The 22,475-nt window shown below is 42.6% G+C and overlaps 1 protein-coding gene and 2 long non-coding RNA genes across 3 annotated transcripts; 2 read left to right on the top strand and 1 right to left on the bottom strand.

The window, feature by feature from the left end:
* The first annotated feature begins 35 nt into the window (after positions 1-35).
* Positions 36-3,903, top strand: LOC140701334 (uncharacterized). Its single transcript, XR_012080275.2, has 2 exons — positions 36-216; positions 1,141-3,903. It is a non-coding gene; the product is annotated as an uncharacterized LOC140701334 (long non-coding RNA).
* LOC110086382 (uncharacterized) lies at positions 3,372-21,425 on the bottom strand. Its single transcript, XM_078377115.1, has 18 exons — positions 20,960-21,425; positions 19,649-19,690; positions 16,053-16,091; positions 15,549-15,613; positions 15,412-15,461; positions 15,039-15,091; positions 14,118-14,165; positions 11,311-11,381; positions 11,174-11,223; positions 10,821-10,873; positions 9,918-9,950; positions 7,731-7,781; positions 7,221-7,291; positions 7,084-7,133; positions 6,742-6,794; positions 6,269-6,300; positions 5,902-5,941; positions 3,372-5,702 (listed from the first exon to the last, which is right to left on the bottom strand). Coding segments are annotated over exons 1-18 (1,080 nt in total). The 5' UTR covers positions 21,237-21,425; the 3' UTR covers positions 3,372-5,700.
* On the top strand, positions 16,146-17,579 carry LOC144583406 (uncharacterized). The gene is made up of 2 exons (XR_013537165.1): positions 16,146-16,679; positions 17,067-17,579. It is a non-coding gene; the product is annotated as an uncharacterized LOC144583406 (long non-coding RNA).
* Positions 21,426-22,475: the final 1,050 nt, after the last annotated feature.

Below are 22,475 nucleotides of genomic sequence, written 5' to 3'. Positions count from 1 at the left end.
TCCTGGCATCAGGCGTTCCCCTTCCTCTCGCGCCGCCCGGCCCTTCCCCCTTCCCCCCCCCCGCGTCGGGGCCAGAAAACCGGGAGGCGTCGCGGTACAATGGCAGGGGAGGGGGGAGAATGAAGGGCAGCGTCCAGGTTGTCCTTTCAGGAAGAAGGCGGCCACCTGAGGAAAGGGACGCCGTTTCTTCAGCACCGGCCTCGAAACCCTGAGCCGGTGGGGTGGATGGAATGTGAAAATATGATCCCTGAGTGTTGATAACCTCTATTAACCTGATACCCGCCTTGGGCTCTTTTTTAAGGAGAAAGGCGGGATAAACATATTTTAGATAGGTTAGAAACCCCTAAATGCATTTAGCAGACTCCCCTTTTGCAGAAGGAATTGTGAAGGAAGAGTCAGTGGAGTTAAGCTTATTTACAGTTTGTTCTATCCATTTGTATTCCACCTCTCCTCCAACGAGCCCAAGGTGATATGGACATGGCTCTTTTCCTCCCTGCCTCTCATCACAACAACCCTGTAAAGTAGGTCACTGGGCTAGATAAGGGGACTAGCCTGAGCTCACCAATCAGTTTCATGACGGAGTGGTGGTATGTTTGTGGTTTGCAACAACAAAAGTTTCATGTTCGGCACAGCTACTTGAAAAAAATATCTGCTCCTTCCAGTTCTAGTGGAACATGTGTATTTTTATCCACCACTGAAGAAAAAGCCATAGAAGTCCAGAAAGTGAAATAAAGGACCGTGTGGAAAATAAATTCGGATTGCATTTGCTGTAGATTTGTGGCCTTGTGTAAGTTGCTCCGGGTCACTGCTGAAGTGTTAGCAGAGAAGCTGATCCCATTAACCAGAATCACCAAACTGTTAAGATTAAATCTGAAGACAATGTCATGATTTTAATTAACAAGGTTTGTGTGCTTTTGTACACTTACTTGTCTCCAGGGCTATAGCCAAGGAAGCTTATTTATCCAGGCACATGGAACAGAGGTCTACCCTTGTTTTTGTATATACTGTACATACCGATTTCCACAAATACATTTTCATAAGCAGTTTTTGGAAGAGTCCTAGAATAATGCCAGCACAATTAGAAAGGTTATGTGTCTGTACCATTGTGGCATCTTTAAAACTAGTATGCTTTCCCCACAGGCCTGGGGATGATGGCACTTGTGGCTGAACATATCCAGACTCCTATTGATAAGGCGTCAAGCTGGGAAAGGCTGTTTAGAAAATGGATTTTTGAGGACTGCATGTCCGAGACATGTCCGAGACATGACATTTGATACTCCTGTGGATATAAAGCAAGATGTGGCAATGTTATCAATTATTTTGTATTCATCTTTGTCTTTCTAAAGGTACAAGACTTACCCTGCATCCAGATCAAAAACTATAGTGAATTTTGAGCAAAACATAAAACAAATTTTGAGATCTTTGGTGTGTCTGTGTGTGTGTGTATATGTTTGGTTCACTCCATGTGCAATTCAAAATAATAGTGCTTTTTAAAAATAATCACAATACTGTAGTTCTGTCAGCAGGAACAGAGATGGGACACACAGTCAGAAGGTGGCTGGGCTCAGATGTTTGTGTATTTCTCCAGAGTGAAGTAAGAAGGGTTGGGCAGCACCGGGATTCATTAGGAATCGCATCCTCCACATTTTACTTCACTGAGGGTGTGTGATCAGGCAGCTGCAAAAGCACCCCTCGGACCCCACTGGGTTGCTTGCTTAGTTTAAACTAGGGAGCGATCTCGGCAAGGCGGGGGGAAGCCACCAGGGGGCAGCAGACAGGCGCCCAAAGGACGAGGTTCTCCCTGACTTTAAAACCCCTGGCTCTGCTGATGGATTTCCTCTCCCCCCCACCCGCTTTTCCCCCAATCCGGCCTGATGAAAAGTTCTGTACAACTGGAAAGCTTGCCTATTTTGTGCCTTTACATTTGACCCTCGTAAGGATTTTGCCCACCTGTGGATATAGGATTTTGTTTTATAGATGAAATAGTTTACCTGTATAAAAGCCAGCCGTTTCATTTGGTCATACGGCTTCCTTATGATTAAAAGCTTTTACATATTAATACCTCTGCTTTTACTGCCTTGAAATATTGTATTTACCTAACACATTACATGTTAACAACTGGTAATAATAAAGTATCCAATAGTGGAACGTGGAAGAATAACTGCAAAAGACTTTAGTTGTGGCACTTTTTTTTCTTCCTTGTCACTCCATAACCCCTAAAATTCTTTATCTCGTCTGTCAGATCTTATCCGAGTCTTCAGCATTCCAGATTTTTCTTTTTTTACTTCTGGGAACTTGTAATGTTTAGGGCATATCTGCTCCTGTAAGCCTTCATTAAGCATTTTACCATTGTATTCAACAAGAGCTGGCCTTCATGGTGGACAAATAAGGTGGCAATTTTTATGCCCACAAAATTCCACACAAGCTCCCGTTTCCATTGATTTGCCAAAAACAAATTCAGTTCATTTTCTTCTTTCCAAAATGTGCTGTGGCCTTTTCCTTGCTTTTTTTTTTTTGGGGGGGGGGAAATGACAGTTTCATTTTCACTTTCTCATTTTCTCATATCTGCAGGTATAGATGAACTTGAACACAATGTGTGTGGATTAAGAGGCTTCACTGGAAGCCTTCATTGTAGCCAACCTCCTTGTGCAAGCTCAGTCCTGCCCATGTTATCCCCCTGAATCAAGTCAAATAAGAACACACACACACACACAAGATGTGGCATAAATCTCTTTTATGTACTGTATATATGTATATATACATATATAAAAGAGAGAGAGGAACATGTCTGTGGGCACTGTGACTGCATCAGATACACTAGGAAGGGTTTAGCCTTCTGGGCACTGAGGGCTCAAACTGATGCTGCAGTGGGTTTCATGACAACTGCAGAAAAGGCTTGCATTTGGGGGAATTACTACACCGTGCCTTTAACTGCCCTTTCCCTTTTAATTGTGCAGCTATGAGTGCCTGCTATCCTGGAGGGGAGGCTCTCATTGGCTAGCTGTTCCGCTGGGTGGAGTTTAAGGCTCTGCTGGCTGCCAGTTGCTGATCAGTAGTAGTTTGTCAGCGTACCTTCCATAGCAATTGTGTCTCTCTTGTGATTTTTAATTCCCCCACCATGCTATTTTCTCCTTAGGCTAGCTAAAGTCCCTCTCCTCCAGAGCTCGGGGAGATTTGGATATAACATTGCCTCAGTTGGCCTAAGTCTGGTTCAGCCAGCCTAAAACCAGCCTACCTAGTTAGGATTGTGCCCGTACTCAATGAAATTTTCTTCTGAGTAGACATGTATCAGATTGCACTCTAAACTTGCCCAGTGTGAGTATTTATGATATGAGCCATCTTTGCTGAAAAGGCACCTCCTGCGGTTGAGATTTTTTTCTTTTATAAATATATTTTTTAATTTTTTATTTATTATAAACTGCAACATAAAATACAGAAACCAAAATACAAATCAATATATATCATATATCATAAAATTATTTTTATCTCTCCTTTCTTGCCCTTTAAATTGCAAGTTAATTTATCATTTATATAATATTCCATATTTCATTATACCATTTTTCCATTTGAAATACAAGTTTTGATTTACAATTCCTGGCTATTATTAATCTGGCTGCTGTTAATAAATTGGTAATCAACTCTCTAGTCATCATACCATATTCCACATTTACAAATATTGATAACAAAGCTATCTCAGGATTAAATTCTATATACCTTTCACATATGTCAGTTAATTCCTTAAAGATTAATTTCAACATCTTTTTACTTTTTCACATTCCCATCACATATGAAAGTATGTATCAATTTCCTTCTCACATTTCCAGCAGATATTCAGATAATTAGAGTTAATTTTATTTAATTTTATTGGTGTCAAATACCCTCTTAAATTTAGTTTTTTTTAAATTATTCTCATTGACATAAATCGTAAAACCCTCATTTTCCACATCTTCATCCATTCTTCACTATTTATTCTTTTTCCTAAATCTTGATTCCTAAATCTTGTTCAATCCTTCATTCTCAATCTCTTCTTCTTCTAAGTCTAGCAGAAGTCTATAAATTTTCCTTACTACGCCCTTCACTGATTCATTCATCCGAATATTTTCATATGATAAAAGAAATTGTTCATACTTCGTACATTCATTACCTCTGTTATACTTCTTTACTCATTCATTAGTCCATCTTTCTAATTGCGTATAATTCAACCATGATATATTCTTATTTTGAAAAATTTGTTTCAATTGATATTCCATCTCATTTTATCCAACCAATCTTTTAATCTACTCACTTTTTTTCTTTAAATAATTCTAAATAGACTTTCATATTGGCAGGGAAATTCTCTATTTCCGTCACAAATCTTAATGGAGAGTTAGATGAACATAGATTTGTTTTATACTTATGCCACACATTTAACATAGTTTTAAAAAAGAGGTTATTGATTTTACTTATTTTATATTTTTTAATTATTCCAAATTATTAAGAAACTACCATAAGGCATGTTGTGAGGCATCAGAAAGCATTTAATTTTGCTAGCAGGGAAAAGCAGTAGATGCACAGGCTAGGGTTTCAGTATAGAAAATCCAGAGAATTAAGAATGCATGGAAAGCTCTAGAGGAGGCAGAAAGAGGCACCAATAAGTAATTAAAACTGGTATTTCTTTTAAAGTTTACTTCACATGGATATGACCCAGAGTGAAAACATTCCTCGAGGAATCTGCTTGTCTTCCTAACATGGTAAATTCATACCTCCTTAGGAAGGAGCTGAATTTATTATTTTACGGGGCCCCTTTGTTATTACAAGAATGGTTTTTCAAGGAATGGCCATATCCCGATATACTTTGGACATAGCTATACTATAAGGTGTATGAAAATACATTGACTATTTGTAATCACATTTTAAATACATAATTGTAGTTCTAATAGAAATGGTTCTATCTCAAAGCTACCTCTGAGGAGGAAGCTTTGTTACTATCTTGTTACGCACAATACTCTTCTCCAATTCTTCAAACGGTGTTTGCTTTCAGTTTTTATTGATACTTCTCAAAAGTTTCCTTTGCAGTGTGTATTTATGTTTAGTCTTTTAAAAAAAAATCTTTCTACATCATAGTACTTGGTCACATCGTTTTAAAAAAGGTTTAAGGAAACAATCCTATAGAGCCAAGTTATTTCTATTTGCTGAATGGTTTTCAAATAAAGGCAGATTTTATTCTACTTCCAGGGTCAGAATATCTAAGAACGAAGTGGAGTGGATGAAATGATTTGGCAGATCAGGAATGTACCAGGAGATCAGTCTTAAACAATCATGAAAATTTCCACAGCATTTGTTTCTGCTGGTAGTTCCAAAGCATGTGCTTAGTTTTCTGCAATGTGGTTAGCCACAACCTATAACCCCACTACAAACCACCATTTTCTGATTCATGCCAACTCTACTCATACCCCCTATGAAATAAATTTGAAAAGAAATACCAGTTTTAAATAACTTCCTGTTTACTCTGTTGCTTCCTTTCCTTACAGAGTCATTCATGAGATGTAGATTGGTGGCCTTCAGTGTTTCATACAGCTGATCTTTGCAAAAGCTGTCTCAGGTAGGCATGGCATTGTAGAACTCCCATATTTTGCCCTGATTGATTTCCTTTGTAATGATATTTTCATGTTGCTTGTTGTTTAGCATAGTATTGTGCCACATCTAGTCAACGGAGATTTACTCTAAAAGGAAAGAGGGGAAAAATTTAATTTTTGCATACTGTCTCAGATTATATCTACCCAGTCATCCCCTCTCTTCCCATGATCTGGGAATGACAGATGAATGAGGAAAGGCAAAGGAGTCTTAACCAGCATCCTCAGCACTTCCCTGGGAATGCAAATGCTAGAATATGGAAATATAAGACAATGAAAATGGTCTCACAATCTTTTTCATCCTCGGAGGATTCAGAACTGGACGTATCTGCAATAAGAAAAAGAAAGGAAGGATGTGTGAAACAAGGAAACATTGTTAAACAAAAGAAAAGAAGAGCTGATATGCTAAATTTTGATCTGAATGTTAGGTTAATGGAATCAATGGGGATTTGATAAGTCAGCTTTTGTGTAAGTTCCACAGATTCCTAGGGACCTATGCTAGTGGTGTCTTTCTACAGTAAAGTTAGCAGCCATCAGAATAGGTCCAGAAGAGTAGAATCACTTAATCCCCATCGGTTCAATAGGCCTTCTCCAGTACAATTCCCTAGGCTCAGCAACAAAGATTTTGAGGAAATGGAAATAGGCTCACCATCATCATCATCATCATCGGACTCAGAACCAGAGGCTTCTGTAATAAGGAAAAGAAAGGAAGGATGTGTGAAACAAGGAAACACCATTATAGACAAAAGAACAGAAGAGCTGATATGCTAAATCTCAGCAAGAATGTCAGACAGTTCCACCTTGCAGACTATGCGTGGACAATCTGAAAAGTGGGAGTCCGAGGAACCATTGTTCAGATACGAAACCGGGAGATACATTCAGCTGAATCAGTTTGGAGGGGAAGCGAGCCTCAATTTATTTATAATCTGGCACACCACTGGCTGTGCTGAGAATAGTCAAATGGGATTGTGCGTCTGTGCAAACACCATCCAGGAAAATTGCAGAGCCTCTCAATACGAAAGACCCTTTGCCTGTACCATCCACGCATGGTCCCGCTCTCCTCTGTCCTTTCTCGTCCCCTTCTGCAATGACACGCAAAGGACTGCTCTGGAACCTTCTCTCAGCTTACCTGCTTTTTTTGATACGTCCTCTTTTTTCCCTTGTGTCTCCTTTCCCTTTCCCCTGGAACAAACAAGTTCTTTCATTTAGTCCCTCAGGAGGAGACCTTCTTTTATACATCCCCCCCCCACATTGCTACAGCAGCTGCCTTTTGGGCGGTTTATGGTCTCTTCCGCTTTCATGAAAAACTGCCTATTCGATAACTGTGACTATCAACATTTGCCTGTTCTGTCTAGGAGAGACCCATTTTGTAAAATCATGTAAGATCTGTAAGAGGTGCTCCTACCTCAGCTCTCCACCTCCATTCATCAAACAGGCTACTTCCACCTCCCAACCCAGACTTCGCCCTTACCTTGCAGTTGCCCCTTGACTCCCAGCACCTGGTTGCAACTTCTTTAGTCCCTGCAGGAAAAGAAACACAACATGATTCTGCCTCTGATTCTGAAGCAGAGGAACAACAGCGCTCTTTGGGCGCACCCAACTTCTCACCTGAGTCCGAAATGCAGAATTCTGCCTTGCTGTCACCTTTGGAGGATCACTCTTCTTAATAGCAATAGCATCTGATAGAGAGAATGGCGAAATCATTACACCTTCCAGTCTTAAAGCCTGTTCCGTCTGGAAAAGACTCAGCCTTTGCCCATGTTGGGAAAGAAGACCAATAGCCCTATAGAGATGGCAATGCTGGAAACACTGACTGACCCCATTAGCCAGTCCTGCCACAACCCCTTGTCAGTCCAACCCACATCTGGGCAGATTGAGAAGTTTTACAGAGTCCAGCAAGAGAAGGCAAGATTCCCCTGATTCCCATGGACCTGTGCTAGTTGTGACTTACTATGGTAAAATAAGTTGCAGTTAGAATAGGTCCATTGAAATTAATAGAAGTGACAGAAGAGTAGACCCATGAAATCCCAATGGGTTCAACAGGCCTTCTCCAGTACAATCCACTAGGCTAAGCAACAGAAATTTGGCCAATATTTGAGAAAATGGAAACAGGCTCACCATCTTCTTCTGGGCTGTCGTTGTCGTCATCAGACTCTGAACCAGAATTATCTGTAATAAGGAAAAAGAAAAAAAAAGGTGTGTGCAAGAAGGAAACCTTGTCATAGACAAAAGAATAGGCGAAGACCTGATATGCTAAATTTTGGTCAGAACGTCAGAGAGTCCCCCCCTTTGCAGCCCACGTGTGGACAACCTAAAATGTGGGAGTCCGAAGAACCAATGTCTAGATACAAAACTGGGAGATAAATTCATCTGAATCAGTTTGGAGAGGGAGTGAGCCACAAGTTATTTATATTCTGGCACACCACTGTCTGTGTTGAGAAAAGTCAAGCAGGCAAGTCAAGATCTCTGGCTCAATCTCATTGGGCTAAGCAGATTGTCAAGTTACTCAGAACTAGAGATGTGTGCTTCGTATTGGCATCCAAGAAATTTGTCTTCTTGTCTTCTCACTGGAGTGGTTGGCTGAAGGGGGAGGCGGGGAAGCACCAACGGGGCCGCTTCCATGATTGCACAATGTAACTACCAACGGACATGCTAATTATGAGGAGCCCAGTGAGTGGACTGGGCTGTCTCAAGGAGATGGGAAGAGACACCAGGGCCCTCGTGCTGGCACGCTTCGTATTCGTATCCCTTACATCCAGAACATACAAATAATTTGAATTAACAGAATGTTTTCTTTTTTTAAAAAATGTGTGAAAAAGTACTATGCTGTAGGGAGATAATTTTTAAAGATTAAACACAGAGACATGTTACAAAAGCACCTTTTGAGGAAAATCAACAAAAGCAGTTTGAAATGAGAAGCCAAGCATGGGAAGTTCACACCAGCAAGCAAGAACAACAGAGCGCCGAAGAGAGTGTTTCTTGGCCAGTCCATTTTTGATCAGATCTTAAACCAACTCCAAGGATTGGGGAGAAGTTTTACTTCTTCCTTAGTGGATTCTTTTATTCTTTTGACAGAATGTATTAAAACTGGAGAAGAATAAGGTGCCTAGTGAAACAGTGATGAGATTTCTCCTCAAAGGTAACTTTGATTGATTGATTGATTGATTGATTGATTGATTGATTGATTGATTGATTGATTTATTAAATTTATACCCCGCCCCTCTAGACCATGTCTACTCGGGGCGGCTTACAACATAAAATAAATCAATATAAAAATATATATAATCATAAAAATACAACTGCAATATTAATTAAGACAATTAATTTAAGAAAGGATTACCAAGATGGGATAGAATAAGAAAAGAGATCTAGTCTTTTGTGTTAGCACTGAGCAATTATTGATTTGAAATGTAATTCATCTGTTTATTGCACTTGTATACCACACCAATTACTGCCAGGCACAAATGCAGTCAATGTATTTCCTCATACCTCACAATATGCCTAGGTTCCCTGCATTCTGAGAAATGGCCATTTCTTGAAAGGTATAAAGACACCCACAGGCATTCATGAAACATGAAAGAGATGTCATAAAACAATAAACTCTTGTTGGCCTGGTGCCAATGCTTGGTACTAATGCCCTTTCCCAGCCTTTCATGCCAGAGAGCGAGAAGCTACAAGCTGCTATTTTCCATTTTCCCCAATGTCTGCAGCTGTCAATGCCATGTCCTTCCAGGCCATTGTGGGAAAGTGAAAGTGGAAGCTACTGCCTATATGCCCCTGCTGCCAAACATCGGGAGATGGCACTCACATATCACATGGGGCAATTGAGGGCACTTCGATGCCTTATCTTTCACTTGGCTAACTTTTCACATTGACTTTAAGAGGATCAAAGCCCAGGACCAGCCTTATCATGAGGCTGGGTAAGGTAGCCACCTTGACCTCAGGAGTGTGACAACAAGCTGTTAGTTATTAAATTTGTTGATAAGAATGGGAGAGATACCGGTGGCATTTCTGCTACATATATTTGTTTTTGGGTCTCCACAAGTGGGCTAGACAGGGGGTGTCACATGCAGCAAAATGTTGTTCCTGATCCCTCAGCCCTTTCTCTCCTTTTCTGCTTTATGTACCTTTCTGCTTCTCGTCAACTTTGTAGTATTAGAATAGGTCCACTGGAAATACAGTAATGGAACTGACGGAGAAGCAGAATAACCTAATCCCTGTTGGTTCAATAGGCCTACTCTAGTATGATTTATTAGGCTAAGCAAGCGATTTGGCCCATATTCGACAAAATACGAATAGGCTCACCGTCATCGTCATCAGACTCAGAACTGGAGGCATCTGTAATAAGGAAAAGGAAGGAAGGGATGTGTGAAACTAGGAGACCTTGTTATAGACAAAAGAACAGAAGAAGAGCTGATATGCTAAATCTCGGCCAGAACGTCAGACCGTTCCACCTTGCAGACTATGCGTGGACAACCTGAAATGTAGGAGTCTGAGGAACCAGTGTCCAGATACGAAACCAGGAGACACATTCAGCTGAATCAGTTTGGAGGGGAAGCGAGCCTCAATTTATTTATATTCTGGCACACCACTGACTGTGTTGAGAAAAGTCAGTATCTCTCAATGGTTCATTTGCATTGGGATAAGCAGATTGTAAAGTTACTCAGAACGTCTCAGCAGACAAAATTACAGTATTCTCTTCATCCAGCACAACCCACCATCCGCTTTTCATAGCAAGTCCAGCCCCCTCTAAATTTCAGCAGGAGTGCTGTGCTGTCAATGAGGTAGAGTGAGAGAAAATGTCAGGGGACAGACATGTTGGGTCAACGAGTGGCTTCATGGATGAACACATCTCACATCATACTGCATAACGCAGAGCAGATTTGACGGATGTTTATCAAAAGCCCCAGATAATGATGGTGTGGAGGAATATAGAAATCTGAATGCAATGATTGGTCTTCTGAAATGAGGAATGTTACAGGATTGATCATGAAAAATGTTTTAAACAAGTGATGTTCTGTGTCCATGTAGGCCCACAGATGGGTTTGTGCGCCTGCGCGAACACCATCCAGGAAAGTTGCAGGTCCTCTCAATACGAAAGACCCTTTGCCTCTAGCATCCAAGCGTGGTCCCGCTCTCCTCCGTCCTTTCTTGTCCCCTTCTGCAATGACACGCGAAGGACTGCTCTGGAACCTACTCTCAACTTACCTGCTTTTTTTGATATGTCCTCCTTTTTCCCTTGTGTCTCCTTTCCCTTTCCCCTGGAACAAACAAGTTCTTTCATTTATTACCTCAGAAGGGGACCTTCATTTCCTTGTTATACGTTTCCTCACCCCCGACATCACTACTGCAGCTGCCTTTTGGGCGATTTATGGCCTCTTCCGCTTTGATGAAAAACTCCCTGTTCGATAACTGTGGCTATCAATATTTGCCTGTTCTGTCTAGGAGACACCCATTTTGTAAAATCATGTACGATCGGCAAGAGGTGCTCCTAAATCAGTTCTCCACCTCCATTCATCAAACATGCTACTTCCACCTCCCAACCCAGACCTCGCCCTTACCTCGCAGTTGCCCCTTGACTCCCAGCACCTGGTTGCAACTTCTTTATTCCCTGCAGGAAAAGAAACACAACACGATTCTTCCTCTGATTCTGAAGCAGAGGAACAACAGTGCTCTTTGGCAGCACCCAACTTCTCACCTGAGTCCGAAATGCAGAATTCTGCCCCGCTGTCAGCTTTGGAGGATCACTCTTCTTGATAGCAATAGCATCTGAAGGAGAGAATGGCGAAATCATTACACCTTCCAGTCTTAATGCCTGCTCTGTCTGCAAAAGACTCAGTTGGGAAAGAAGACCAACAACCTCATAGTGATGGCAATGCTGGAAACACTGACTGGCCCCATTAGCCAGTCCTGCCACAACCCCTGGTCAGTTGAACCCACATCTGGGCAAATTGAGAAGTTTTACAGAGTCGAGCAAGAGAAGGCAAGATTCCCCTGATTCCCATGGACCTATGCTAGTTGTGACTTACTATGGTAAAATAAGTTGCAGTTAGAATAGGTCCATTGGAATTAATCGAAGTGACTGAGGTGTAGACCCACAAAATCCCCATAGGTTCAACAGGCCTTCTCCAGTACAATTCACTAGGCTAAGCAACAGAGAATTGGCCCCTATTCAAGAAAATGGTCATCACAAACACTCTTTTCCAACAACACAAGAGGCGACTCTATACATGGAAATCACCAGATGGGCAATATCGAAATCAGATTGATTATATTCTCTGCAGCCAAAGATGGAGAAGCTCTATACAGTCAGCAAAAACAAGACCTGGAGCTGATTGTGGCTCTGATCATCAGCTTCTCATAGCAAAATTCAAGCTTAGACTGAAGAGATTAGGAAAAACCACTGGGCCACTCAGGTATAATCTAAACCAAATCCCTTATGAATACACAGTGGAAGTAAAGAACAGATTTAAGGAACTAGATTTGGTGGACAGAGTGCCTGAAGAACTTTGGATAGAGGCTCGTAACATTGTCCAGGAGGCAGCAACGAAAACCATCCCAAAGAAAAGGAAATGCAAGAAAGCAAAGTGGCTGTCCAACGAGGCCTTAGAAATAGCAGAGAGGAGAAGGGAAGCAAAATGCAAGGGAGACAGGGAAAGTTACAGAAACATGAATTCAGACTTCCAAAGAATAGCAACGAGAGACAAGAGGGCCTTCTTAAATGAACAATGCAAAGAAATAGAGGAAGATAACAGAAAAGGAAAGACCAGAGATCTGTTCAGGAAAATTGGACATATTAGAGGAACATTTTGCGCAAAGATGAACATGATAAAAGACAAAAATGGGAGGGACCTAACAGAAGCAGAAGACGTCAAGAAGAGGTGGCAAGAATACACAGAGGAATTATATCAGAAAGATTTGGATATCCTGGACAACCCAGACAATGTAGTTGCTGACCTTGAGCCAGACATCCTGGAGAGCGAAGTCAAGTGGGCCTTAGAAAGCCTGGCTAACAACAAGGCCAGTGGAGGTGATGGCATTCCAGTTGAACTATTTAAAATCTTGAAAGATGATGCTGTTAAGGTGCTACATTCAATATGCCAGCAAGTTTGGAAAACTCAACAGTGGCCAGAGGATTGGAAAAGATCAGTCTACATCCCAATCCCAAAGAAAGGCAGTGCCAAAGAATGCTCCAACTACCGTACAATTGCACTCATTTCGCACGCTAGCAAGGTTATGCTCAAAATCCTCCAAGGTAGGCTTCAGCAGTATGTGGACCGAGAACTCCCAGAAGTACAAGCTGGATTCCGAAGAGGCAGAGGAACTCGAGACCAAATTGCTAACTTGCGCTGGATTATGGAGAAAGCCAGAGAGTTCCAGAAAAATATCTACTTCTGCTTCATTGACTATGCGAAAGCCTTTGACTGTGTGGACCACAGCAAACTATGGCAAGTTCTTAAAGAAATGGGAGTGCCTGACCACTTTATCTGTCTCCTGAGAAACCTATATGTGGGACAGGAAGCAACAGTTACAACTGGTCATGGAACAACTGAGTGGTTCAAAATTGGGAAAGGAGTACGGCAAGGCTGTATATTGTCCCCCAGCTTATTTAACTTATATGCAGAATACATCATGCGGAAGGCTGGACTGGAAAAAACCCAAGCCGGAATTAAGATTGCCGGAAGAAATATCAACAACCTCCGATATGCAGATGATACCACTCTGATGGCAGAAAGTGAGGAGGAATTAAAGAACCTTGTAATGAGAGTGAAAGAGGAGAGTGCAAAAAACGGTCTGAAACTCCACATCAAAAAAACTAAGATCATGGCCACTGGTCCCATCACCTCCTGGGAAATAGAAGGGGAAGATATGGAGGCAGTGTCAAATTTTATCTTCCTGGGCTCCATGATTACTTCAGATGGAGACAGCAGCCCTGAAATTAAAAGGCGCCTTCTTCTTGGGAGGAAAGCGATGACAAATCTTGACAGCATCTTGAAAAGCAGAGACATCACCTTGCCAACAAAAGTCCGAATAGTCAAAGCTATGGTTTTTCCTGTCGTGATGTATGGAAGTGAGAGCTGGACCATAAAGAAAGCAGACCGCTGAAGAATTGATGCCTTTGAATTGTGGTGCTGGAGGAGGCTCTTGAGAATCCCCTGGACTGCAAGGAGAACAAACCTATCAGTTCTAAAGGAAATCAACCCTGAATGCTCACTTGAAGGACAGATCCTGAAGCTGAGGCTCCAGTACTTTGGCCATCTCATGAGAAGAAAAGAGTCCTTGGAAAAAACCTTGATGTTAGGAAGGTGTGATGGCAAGAGGAGAAGGGGACGACCAAGGATGAGATGGCTGGACAGTGTCTGCGAAGCAACCAACATGAACCTGACACAACTCCGGGAGGCAGTAGAAGACAGGAGGGCCTGGCGTGCTCTGGTCCATGGGGTCACGAAGAGTCGGACATGACTAAACGACTAAACACACACAAGAAAATGGAAATGGACTCACCATCTTCTTCTGGACTGTCATCATCATCAGACTCAGAATCAGAACTATCTGTAATAAGGAAAGGGGGGGGAAGGGATGTGTGAAAGAAGGAAACATTGGAGACAAAAGAACAGAAGAGCTGATATGCTAAAATTTCGGCCAGGACACCAGACAGTTTCCCCCCCCCCCCCTTGAAGCCTATGTGTGGACCACCTAAAATGTGGGAGTCCAAGGAACCAGTGTCTAGATATGAAACCAGGAGATAAATTCATCTGAATCAGTTTGGAGAGGCAGCGAGCCACAGGTTGTTTATGTCCTGGCACACCATTGGCTGTGTTGAGAAAAGTCAATATCTCTCAACGGTTCATTTGCATTGGGATAAGGAGATTCTCGAGGTACTCAGAACGTCTCAGCAGACAAAATTATTCTCTTCATCAAGCAGAACCCACCACCTGCTTTTCATAGCAAGTCCAGCCCCCTCTTAATTTCAGCAGGAGTGCTGTGCTGTCAATGAGGTAGAGTGAGAGAATCTGTCAGGGGACAGACATGGTGGGGCAGTGAGTGGCTCCGGGGATGAACACATCTTGCATCACGCTGCATAAGGAAGAGCAGACGGGTGTTTATCAAAAGCCCCGGATAATGATGGTGTGAAAGAATATAGGAATCTGAATGCAATGATTGTTCTTCTGAAATGAGGAATGTTACAGGATTGATCATGAAAAATGTTTTAAACCGGTGACATTCTCCCTTCTTGTGTCCATGTAGACCCACAGATGGGTTTGTGCTCCTGTGCGAACACCATCCAGGAAAGTTGCAGGTCCCCTCAATATGAAAGACCCTTTGCCTCTACCTTCCACGCATGGCCCCACTCTCCTCTGTCCTTTCTCGTCCCCTTCTGCAATGACACGCAAAGGACTTCTGTGGACCCTTCTCTCAGCTTACCTGCTTTTTCCGATACATCCTCCTTTTTGCCTTGTGTCTCCTTTCCATTTCCCCTGGAACAAACAAGTTACAGTATTTCATTTATTCCCTCGGAAAGGCAACCTTGGTTTCCTTTTAATACCTACCCCCCCACACACACCCATATTGTTACGACTGCTGCCTTTTGGGCGGTTTATAGCCTCCTCCGCTTTGATGAAAAACTCTGCCTATTTGATAACTGTGGCTATTAATATTTGTCTGTTCTACTACCCTCTGTCCTACTCCATGTCAACCACCATTTCAGATTGACGCAGTTCGGTGCTCCTAAATCAGTTCTCCACCTCCATTCATCAAACAGGCTACTTCCACCTCCCAACCCAGACCTTGCCCTTACCTCGCAGTTGCCCCTTGACTCCTAGCACCTGGTTGCAACTTCTGTAGTCCCTGCAGGAAAAGAAACACAACACGATTCTTCCTCTGATTCTGAAGCAGAGGAACAACAGTGCTCTTTGGCAGCACCCAACTTCTCACCTGAGTCCGAAATGCAGAATTCTGCCCCGCTGTCACCTTTGGAGAATCACTCTTCTTAATAGCATCTGAAGGAAAGAATAGCGAAATGATTACACCTTCCAGTCCTAAAGCCTGCTCCATCTGCAAAAGACTCAGTCTTTACCCATGTTTGGAAAGAAGACCAATAACCCCATAGAGATGGCAATGCTGGAAACACTGACTGACCCCATTAGCCAGTCCTGCCACAACCCCTGGTCAGTCCAACCCACATCTGGGCAGATTGAGAAGTTTTACAGAGTCCAGCAAGAGAAGGCAAGATTCTCTTGATTCCCATGGACCTGTGCTAGTTGTGACTTACTATGGTAAAATAAGTTTTAGTTAAAATAGGTCCATTGGAATTAATGGAAGTGACCGAGGTGTAGACTCACGAAATCCCCATAGGTTCAACAGGTCTTCTCCAGTACAATTCACTAGGCTAAGCAACAGAGATTTGGCCCATATTTGAGAAAATGGAAACAGACTCACCATCTTCTTCTGGGCTGTCGTCCTCAGAATCAGAGCTCTCTGTAAAAAGGAAAAGGGGGAAAGCGGTGTGTGAAAGAAGTAAACATTGGAGAGAAAAGAACAGAAGAAGAGCTGAAGAGCTGATATGTTAAATATCGGCTAGGGTGTCAGAGAGTTCTCCCCCTTAATGCCTATGTGTGGACCACCTAAAATGTGGGAGTCTGAGGAACCAGTGTCTAGATACGAAACCAGGAGATAAATTCATCTGAATCAGTTTGGAGAGGGAGTGAGCCATAAGTTATTTATGATCTGACATACCACTGGCTGTGTTGAGAAAAGTCAGTATCTCTCAATGGTTCATTTGCATTGGGATAAACAGATTCTCAGAACAGGTACTCAGAATGTCTCAGCAGACAAAATTATTTTCTTCATCAAGCAAAACCCGCCACATGCTTTTCATAGCAAGTTCCGCTCCTTCTTAATTTCAAGAGGACTGCTATGCTGTCCATGAGGTAGAGTGGGAGAATCTGTCAAGGAACCTTGTTGTTGCAGAGAGTGACTTCATGGATGAACATATTTCACACAATACTGTATAGCACGGAGCACATTTGAGGGGGTTCCATGAAGAACATTCATCAGAGTTCCCAGGTAAGTGAAGGAATGCAAAAATCCGAATGAAAAGGTTGGTCTTCTTGAAAAAGAAATATTAAAGGATTTATAATGAAAAATGTTATATGCAAGTAAAGTTTTTAAAAAACCCTTTTATCACTTTTCCCATCAACCATATCATATGTAGTTTTCCCTTAAGGGATGCCCTTGTACCCAACTATACAGTTCTGGCAAACAATGTTCAATTTTTTAAAAGAAGAATTGCACATTTTGTGACTTCATATTCAGTTGTTGCTTGTTTTGCTGCCACTGGGTAGCCCCCACTGGCATAAGTTGAGAGCAACTTTGTATTTCTAAAAAAGAAGTGGAATTAAAGCAATAGCTTAGTATGTTGGGGTAAACTTATTACACATATCTCTTTTACAGGGCATAGATTTCAAGGAGTTAAAAGAACATAGCAGGAAATAACGAAATAGGAGAAAGTGAAGGTAAGAAGAGTCATAAATAGGAAAACAGGAAAAGCATAAAGGTGCGCTCACAAAAGAAGTATGTTGACAGAGGTAAGAGCTAGCAAGAAAAAAGAAAAAGAAAAAACTATAAAGCAAGTAGTAAATCATACATTATTATTTTTAAACTTTTTCCAATTAGAGTTCCTTTTTCATGCTGAAATTATGGCATGCACCAAGAAGGAGAGAAGATAATTTTTCCAGACAGATACAGGAAATTCTTGGTCTGCCAAATTATTTTATCCACCCCAGTTTTTTCCCAGACCGTGAAGATGTTCTGAGCCTGGAAGTAGACTGTAATTTGCTTTATTTGAAAACTATCTAGAACATACAAATAATTTGATTTAACAGAATGTTTTTTCTTTGAACCTTCCTTTAAAATATGTGACAAAGTACTATGCTGTAGGAAGATGCTTTTTAAAGATCAAACACAAATATACATTGCTGATATTATAAAATATGTTTCCGATCTTACACATGTTGTTTGCAACCATATTGGCTATACGTTTTGCATTCTCAGATCTAACTTGAGAAACATAGAATAAAATGACTGTTTTCCACTATTGGACTGGTCCGGATTATCAGTCCTGATTAAGAAGATAAAAGACCAAGAGGTGGGTCTTTTGACACAGATGTTCAGGAAACCGCCTCCAGAAGCCAATATGGCTCACAAAGATAGTTCATATAGAGGTTTGTTACTCTCCCACCTTCCTTATCTTAGCACACAGGCAATCTTTATTGCATATGCTTATCTTGGGTTGTCAGCAAATGTTTCTGATATGAAGGCGGTCATGTCCTAAGTCCAAGGAGATAAAGTTGAGAATGTTCTCTCATGCTTTCACTTTTCCTTTTCTTGTTTTTAACCTCTGTACTATTTTGATCATTTGATAGCTTTTTCTGTCTGTCTGGTTGTTTGAATAAATTCGTTAGCCTACCCTATATCCCAATACATGCCACAAAGAGAACTTTTGAGGAACGTCAACAAAACCAATCTGAAGCCAAACATGGGAACTTCACAAAGGCAAGCATGAACAAGGACGGCCCCTGGATCCCCCTTTAGACCAATTCCAAGGAAGTGAGAGATCTCTAACCTCTTCCTTAGTGGACCCTTCTTATTCCTTTGACAGAATGCAGGGAAACTGGAGAAGATTATTGTGCGTAGTGAAACAGTGAGGAGATTTCTCCTCCGGTGTAACTTTGAGATATAACCATTTAGCAACTATGTATGTAAAATATTGTGAGAAATTGTCAATGTATTTCCTTGTAGTATAGCTAAGTGCAACGTATTCTGGCAAATGGCCATTTCTTGAAAAGTGTAACGACACCTACAAGCATTCTTGCAACAGCAAAGAGATGTCATAAAACAATAAGCTCTTGCAGGCCTGGTGCCAACGCTTGGTGCTGATGCCTAGCCTAGCCTTTAATGCCAGAGAGCGAAAAGTTACAAGCTTCTGTTTTACATTTTCCACATCACCTGCCACAGTCAATACAGTATCATTCCAGGTCACTCTGAGAAATTGGAAGTGGCAGCTTCTAACTTTTTGCCACTGCTGCCAGACATCTGGAGATGGCACTCACCCAATACGTGGAGGACATTTTGTTGATTCAGTTTTCAATTGGCTAACTTTTCATTTTGAGTTTAAGAGGATCACAGTCCAGGGCCAGCCTTATCGCTGGGCACGCTGAGGCAGCCACCTTTGGCGCTTGAGTTTGGCAGCCACCGGTCAGTTCACTTCTGTAATTTGTCACTAAGAACGAGAGAGGTGCCTGTGGAATTTTCCCTTCATATATTGGTTTGGCTACTACACAACTTGGCTAGACAGGGGGGTGTAATTTGCTGCTGGTCCTCAGGCAGCCACAATATGTGCACTCTTTGTGTACCTTTCCAATCTCTTGTCATCTTTCTAGTATCAACCCCTACATGGAAAGAGGAATAAAACCCTGAAATTTTGCACATTGGACAGACATCATCTGACCAGTCATCCCCTCTTTCCCCATGATCTGAGATTTATGAGGGAGGGTAAAGGAATCTTATCCAGCATCCTCAGCACTTTCTGGGAATACAACTCCAAGAATTCATTGGAAAGTAGACATGACTGCTAAAGAGATATACAACAGATGCTTCTGTAGTAAAAAGTAAAGTAAAGCCCGAATAAAAGGACATTTCAAGGTAGATATCACTGGAGACAGAGGCAGGCATCAGAGAACATCAGCTCCCACAAATTGTGGGGAATACACAATTGCCAACATTGTGTTGCATAGTAAATTGCACCAGAGTAGGTCATTGAATCAATTTGGTAAGTCAAATCCATTACATTCAATTGATTCCTATGGGCCTATACTCGTTGTGTCTTACTATGGTAAAGTAAACAGCAATTAAAATAGGTCCAGTGGAATTCTTGGAACCGATTTACTTAATCCCCATTGGCCTACTCTGGTGCAATTCACTAGTCTAAGCAACAGAGATATGGCCAATATTGGAGAAAATGAGAATGGGCTCACCATCGCTTTCTTCGTTGTCAGAGGATTCAGAACTGGTAGTATCTGTAATAAGAAAAAGAAAAGAAAGAAGGATGCGTGAAAACAGGAGACTTTGTTATAGACAAAAGAACAGAAGAAGCGCTAATATGCTAAATTTTGGTCAGAACATCACACAGTTCCACCTTGGAGCCTATGTGTGGACAACCGGAAAGGTGGGTCAGTGGAGCCATAGAAAGCAACTGTTGGTCAGAAAGGCAGGAACTATTTATCCTATTCCTGACCCTAAATTTATGCCACTGAAGTGGGAAGGACTTTTTCAGATCCCATGTGTATCATTTACAAAGTTCATTACACTTTGCTATTACATCTTATGTAGCTGCTGTTAAAAGAAACTGCTGATGTGAAGGGTTTTTTAAGTGTCTGAGAAAACAGGAACTAATGCAATTGGTCGATGCAATTTTTAAGATTTTTTTTGATAGGATTTTGTTACCTTTAAATTCATGTATTTCTCTCAATGCATTTGGCATAAAAGACTGTTTATTGAGGAATAATGTGAAGATTGGTGTGCAGGACTTTGGGATTAAAAGTGTCTGGATATGGAACTAGGAGATAAATTCATCTGAATCAGTTTGGGGAGGGAGCGAGCCATAATTTATATTTTTGCACACCACTGGCTGTGATGAGAAAAGTCAAGCGAAAAGAAACGGAGAGGGTCGGGCTTTTGCGTGTCAATACATGCATTTGGGAGGGAGAGGAAACTAATGGTCTGTATATATATATATACAGGAGGAGCCTTCTGTCACACAATATCCAGGTGCTGAAAAGTCATAAAAGTGAAAAGAAAAGTGGAAAGAATCAGTAGCTCAGGACAAGATTAAAAAGGAAACGGCTGGCAAGAAAAAAGAAAAACTGTACAGCAGGGAGTAAAATCAAACCTGTTGGCTTTTACCAAGGGGAGTTCATTGCTCCTGCTAAATTTATGCCATGGACTGAGAAGGAAAGAAGGGAGGGAGGGAGGAAAAGCTTCACAAGGGCTCCTTCCCCACAAGACCCCAGCCCTCCAAAAGGTCAACAACAGGGCGAGTTACAGAAGGCGTTACTACTTGAAGGAGGCAAAGAAGGGTCTCTTCCACCCAGATCCGCCTCCAGAGACCTCTCCAGATGCCGGATCCAACCCCAACCACTGGATGCAGGGGGGCGGGGGGGACACAGCCGCAGGAGAAAGGCTCCCTCTCTCCAGCTCCCCAGAAGCCCCACTTCCAGGCGAGGGAGCTCTGGGTGAACCCCGCTCCCCGTCCCCTCCGTCCCCCCCCCGCGCCCCTCTTCCCCTACCGATCTCCAGGGTCTCCTTCAGACTCTCCGCCTGCTGCATGCAATTGATGCCTTTCAGCACCCGGACCGTCACCCGCGGGGCGTATTCCTCCGTGTAGAACCTGAGCAGCAGGTCGACCACTCGGAACAGGGTGGCGTTCTCCAGCCGGCTCCGCGGGATCTTCTTGTACCTCCGGCGGACCGGGAGCTTGCCCAGCTTCCAGAGGAAGCGCTCCAGGTCGCTCCTGTCCAAGTCCTCCAGGGCTTCCAGCAGGCAGTCCTCGATCGCCCCCGACATGGTCCCGGAGAACAAGCCTCGACCCCGGGGGAGAAGGTGCGGCGGAGACAGGAGGCGCGATCGCCCGCGTTAGGGTTAGGGCGCCTGCCACCGGTGCGGAGAGAAGGTGAAAGTGAGCCAGGAGCTGAGAGAAGGTGAAAGTGATGCAGGAAAGGAGGTGCCCTCCCTCCCGGGTGGTTATGCGCTTTCTCTTCTGCGCGCACCGACCCATCGCGCGCCACCCCCCCCCGCGTGGCAAGGGGCGAGAAAGCCTTTTCTTGAGAACATGGGCCGCGCAAACTGGAGCAAAGCAGGAGGAAGAATAGACCCCTCCACCCCTTTCTATTTCCCAGGAGGTCCCATCACCTCCTGGGAAATAGAAGGGGAAGATATGGAGGCAGTGACAGATTTTATTTTCCTGGGCTCCATGATCACTGCAGATGGAGACAGCAGCCACCAAATTAAAAGACGCCTGCTTCTTGGGAGGAAAGCGATGACAAATCTTGACAGCATCTTAAAAAGCAGAGATATCACCTTGCCAACAAAAGTCCGAATAGTCAAAGCTATGGTTTTTCCTGTCGTGATGTATGGAAGTGAGAGCTGGACCATAAAGAAAGCAGACCGCCGAAGAATTGATGCCTTTGAATTGTGGTGCTGGAGGAGGCTCTTGTGAGTCCCCTGGACTGCAAGGAGAACAAACCTATCCATTCTGAAGGAAATCAACCCTGAGTGCTCACTGGAAGGACAGATCCTGAAGCTGAGGCTCCAATACTTTGGCCATCTCATGAGAGGAGAAGACTCCCTGGAAAAGACCCTGATGTTGGGAAAGTGTGAAGGCAAGAGGAAAACGGGACCACACAGGATGAGATGGTTGGACAGGGTCATTGAAGCGACCAACATGAATTTGACCCAACAGAAACTCTAAAGACCCCAAGATCAACTATAGTGGCATATGTTGGGCCCAGATGGCAGGTGGCCTTGATCTTTCCATCCTGAATGGAAATCATTATTTTGATAATATCACATAATTTATCCTTGTACCCGGGCATGGAAGTCATATTGTTAATTTTGTACTAATTTCCTCTCCTCTGTCTAGACTGGCTAAGGATCTCTCAACTGGAAATCGAACTGAAAATGATCATTTATCAGTAACTCTAACCCTACCAGTTTTACCATGGTACTCTTGGCTTCTGAACATCAGTAGAGCGAGCAGACATACACACTCAGACATAAACGTTTGCATTGATCAGAGGAACTAAA

This window comes from Pogona vitticeps, chromosome 6, assembly GCF_051106095.1.
Source record: "Pogona vitticeps strain Pit_001003342236 chromosome 6, PviZW2.1, whole genome shotgun sequence".
NCBI classification, from domain to species: domain Eukaryota; kingdom Metazoa; phylum Chordata; class Lepidosauria; order Squamata; family Agamidae; genus Pogona; species Pogona vitticeps.
Note: the sequence above shows the minus strand (reverse complement) of the source record. Positions and strands in the feature narration are given on the sequence as shown.

Coding starts and splice junctions, on each gene's coding strand:
- LOC110086382 (XM_078377115.1), bottom strand. CDS start 21,236: ATGTCGGGGGCGATCGAGGACTGCCTGCTGGAAGCCCTGGAGGACTTG. Junction 15,614..16,052: donor CGACAGCCCAGAAGAAGATG/GTGAGTCTGTTT, acceptor TCTTTCCTTCAG/ATGCTATTAAGAAGAGTGAT. Junction 14,166..15,038: donor GGATGTATCGGAAAAAGCAG/GTAAGCTGAGAG, acceptor TCCTTATTACAG/ATAGTTCTGATTCTGAGTCT.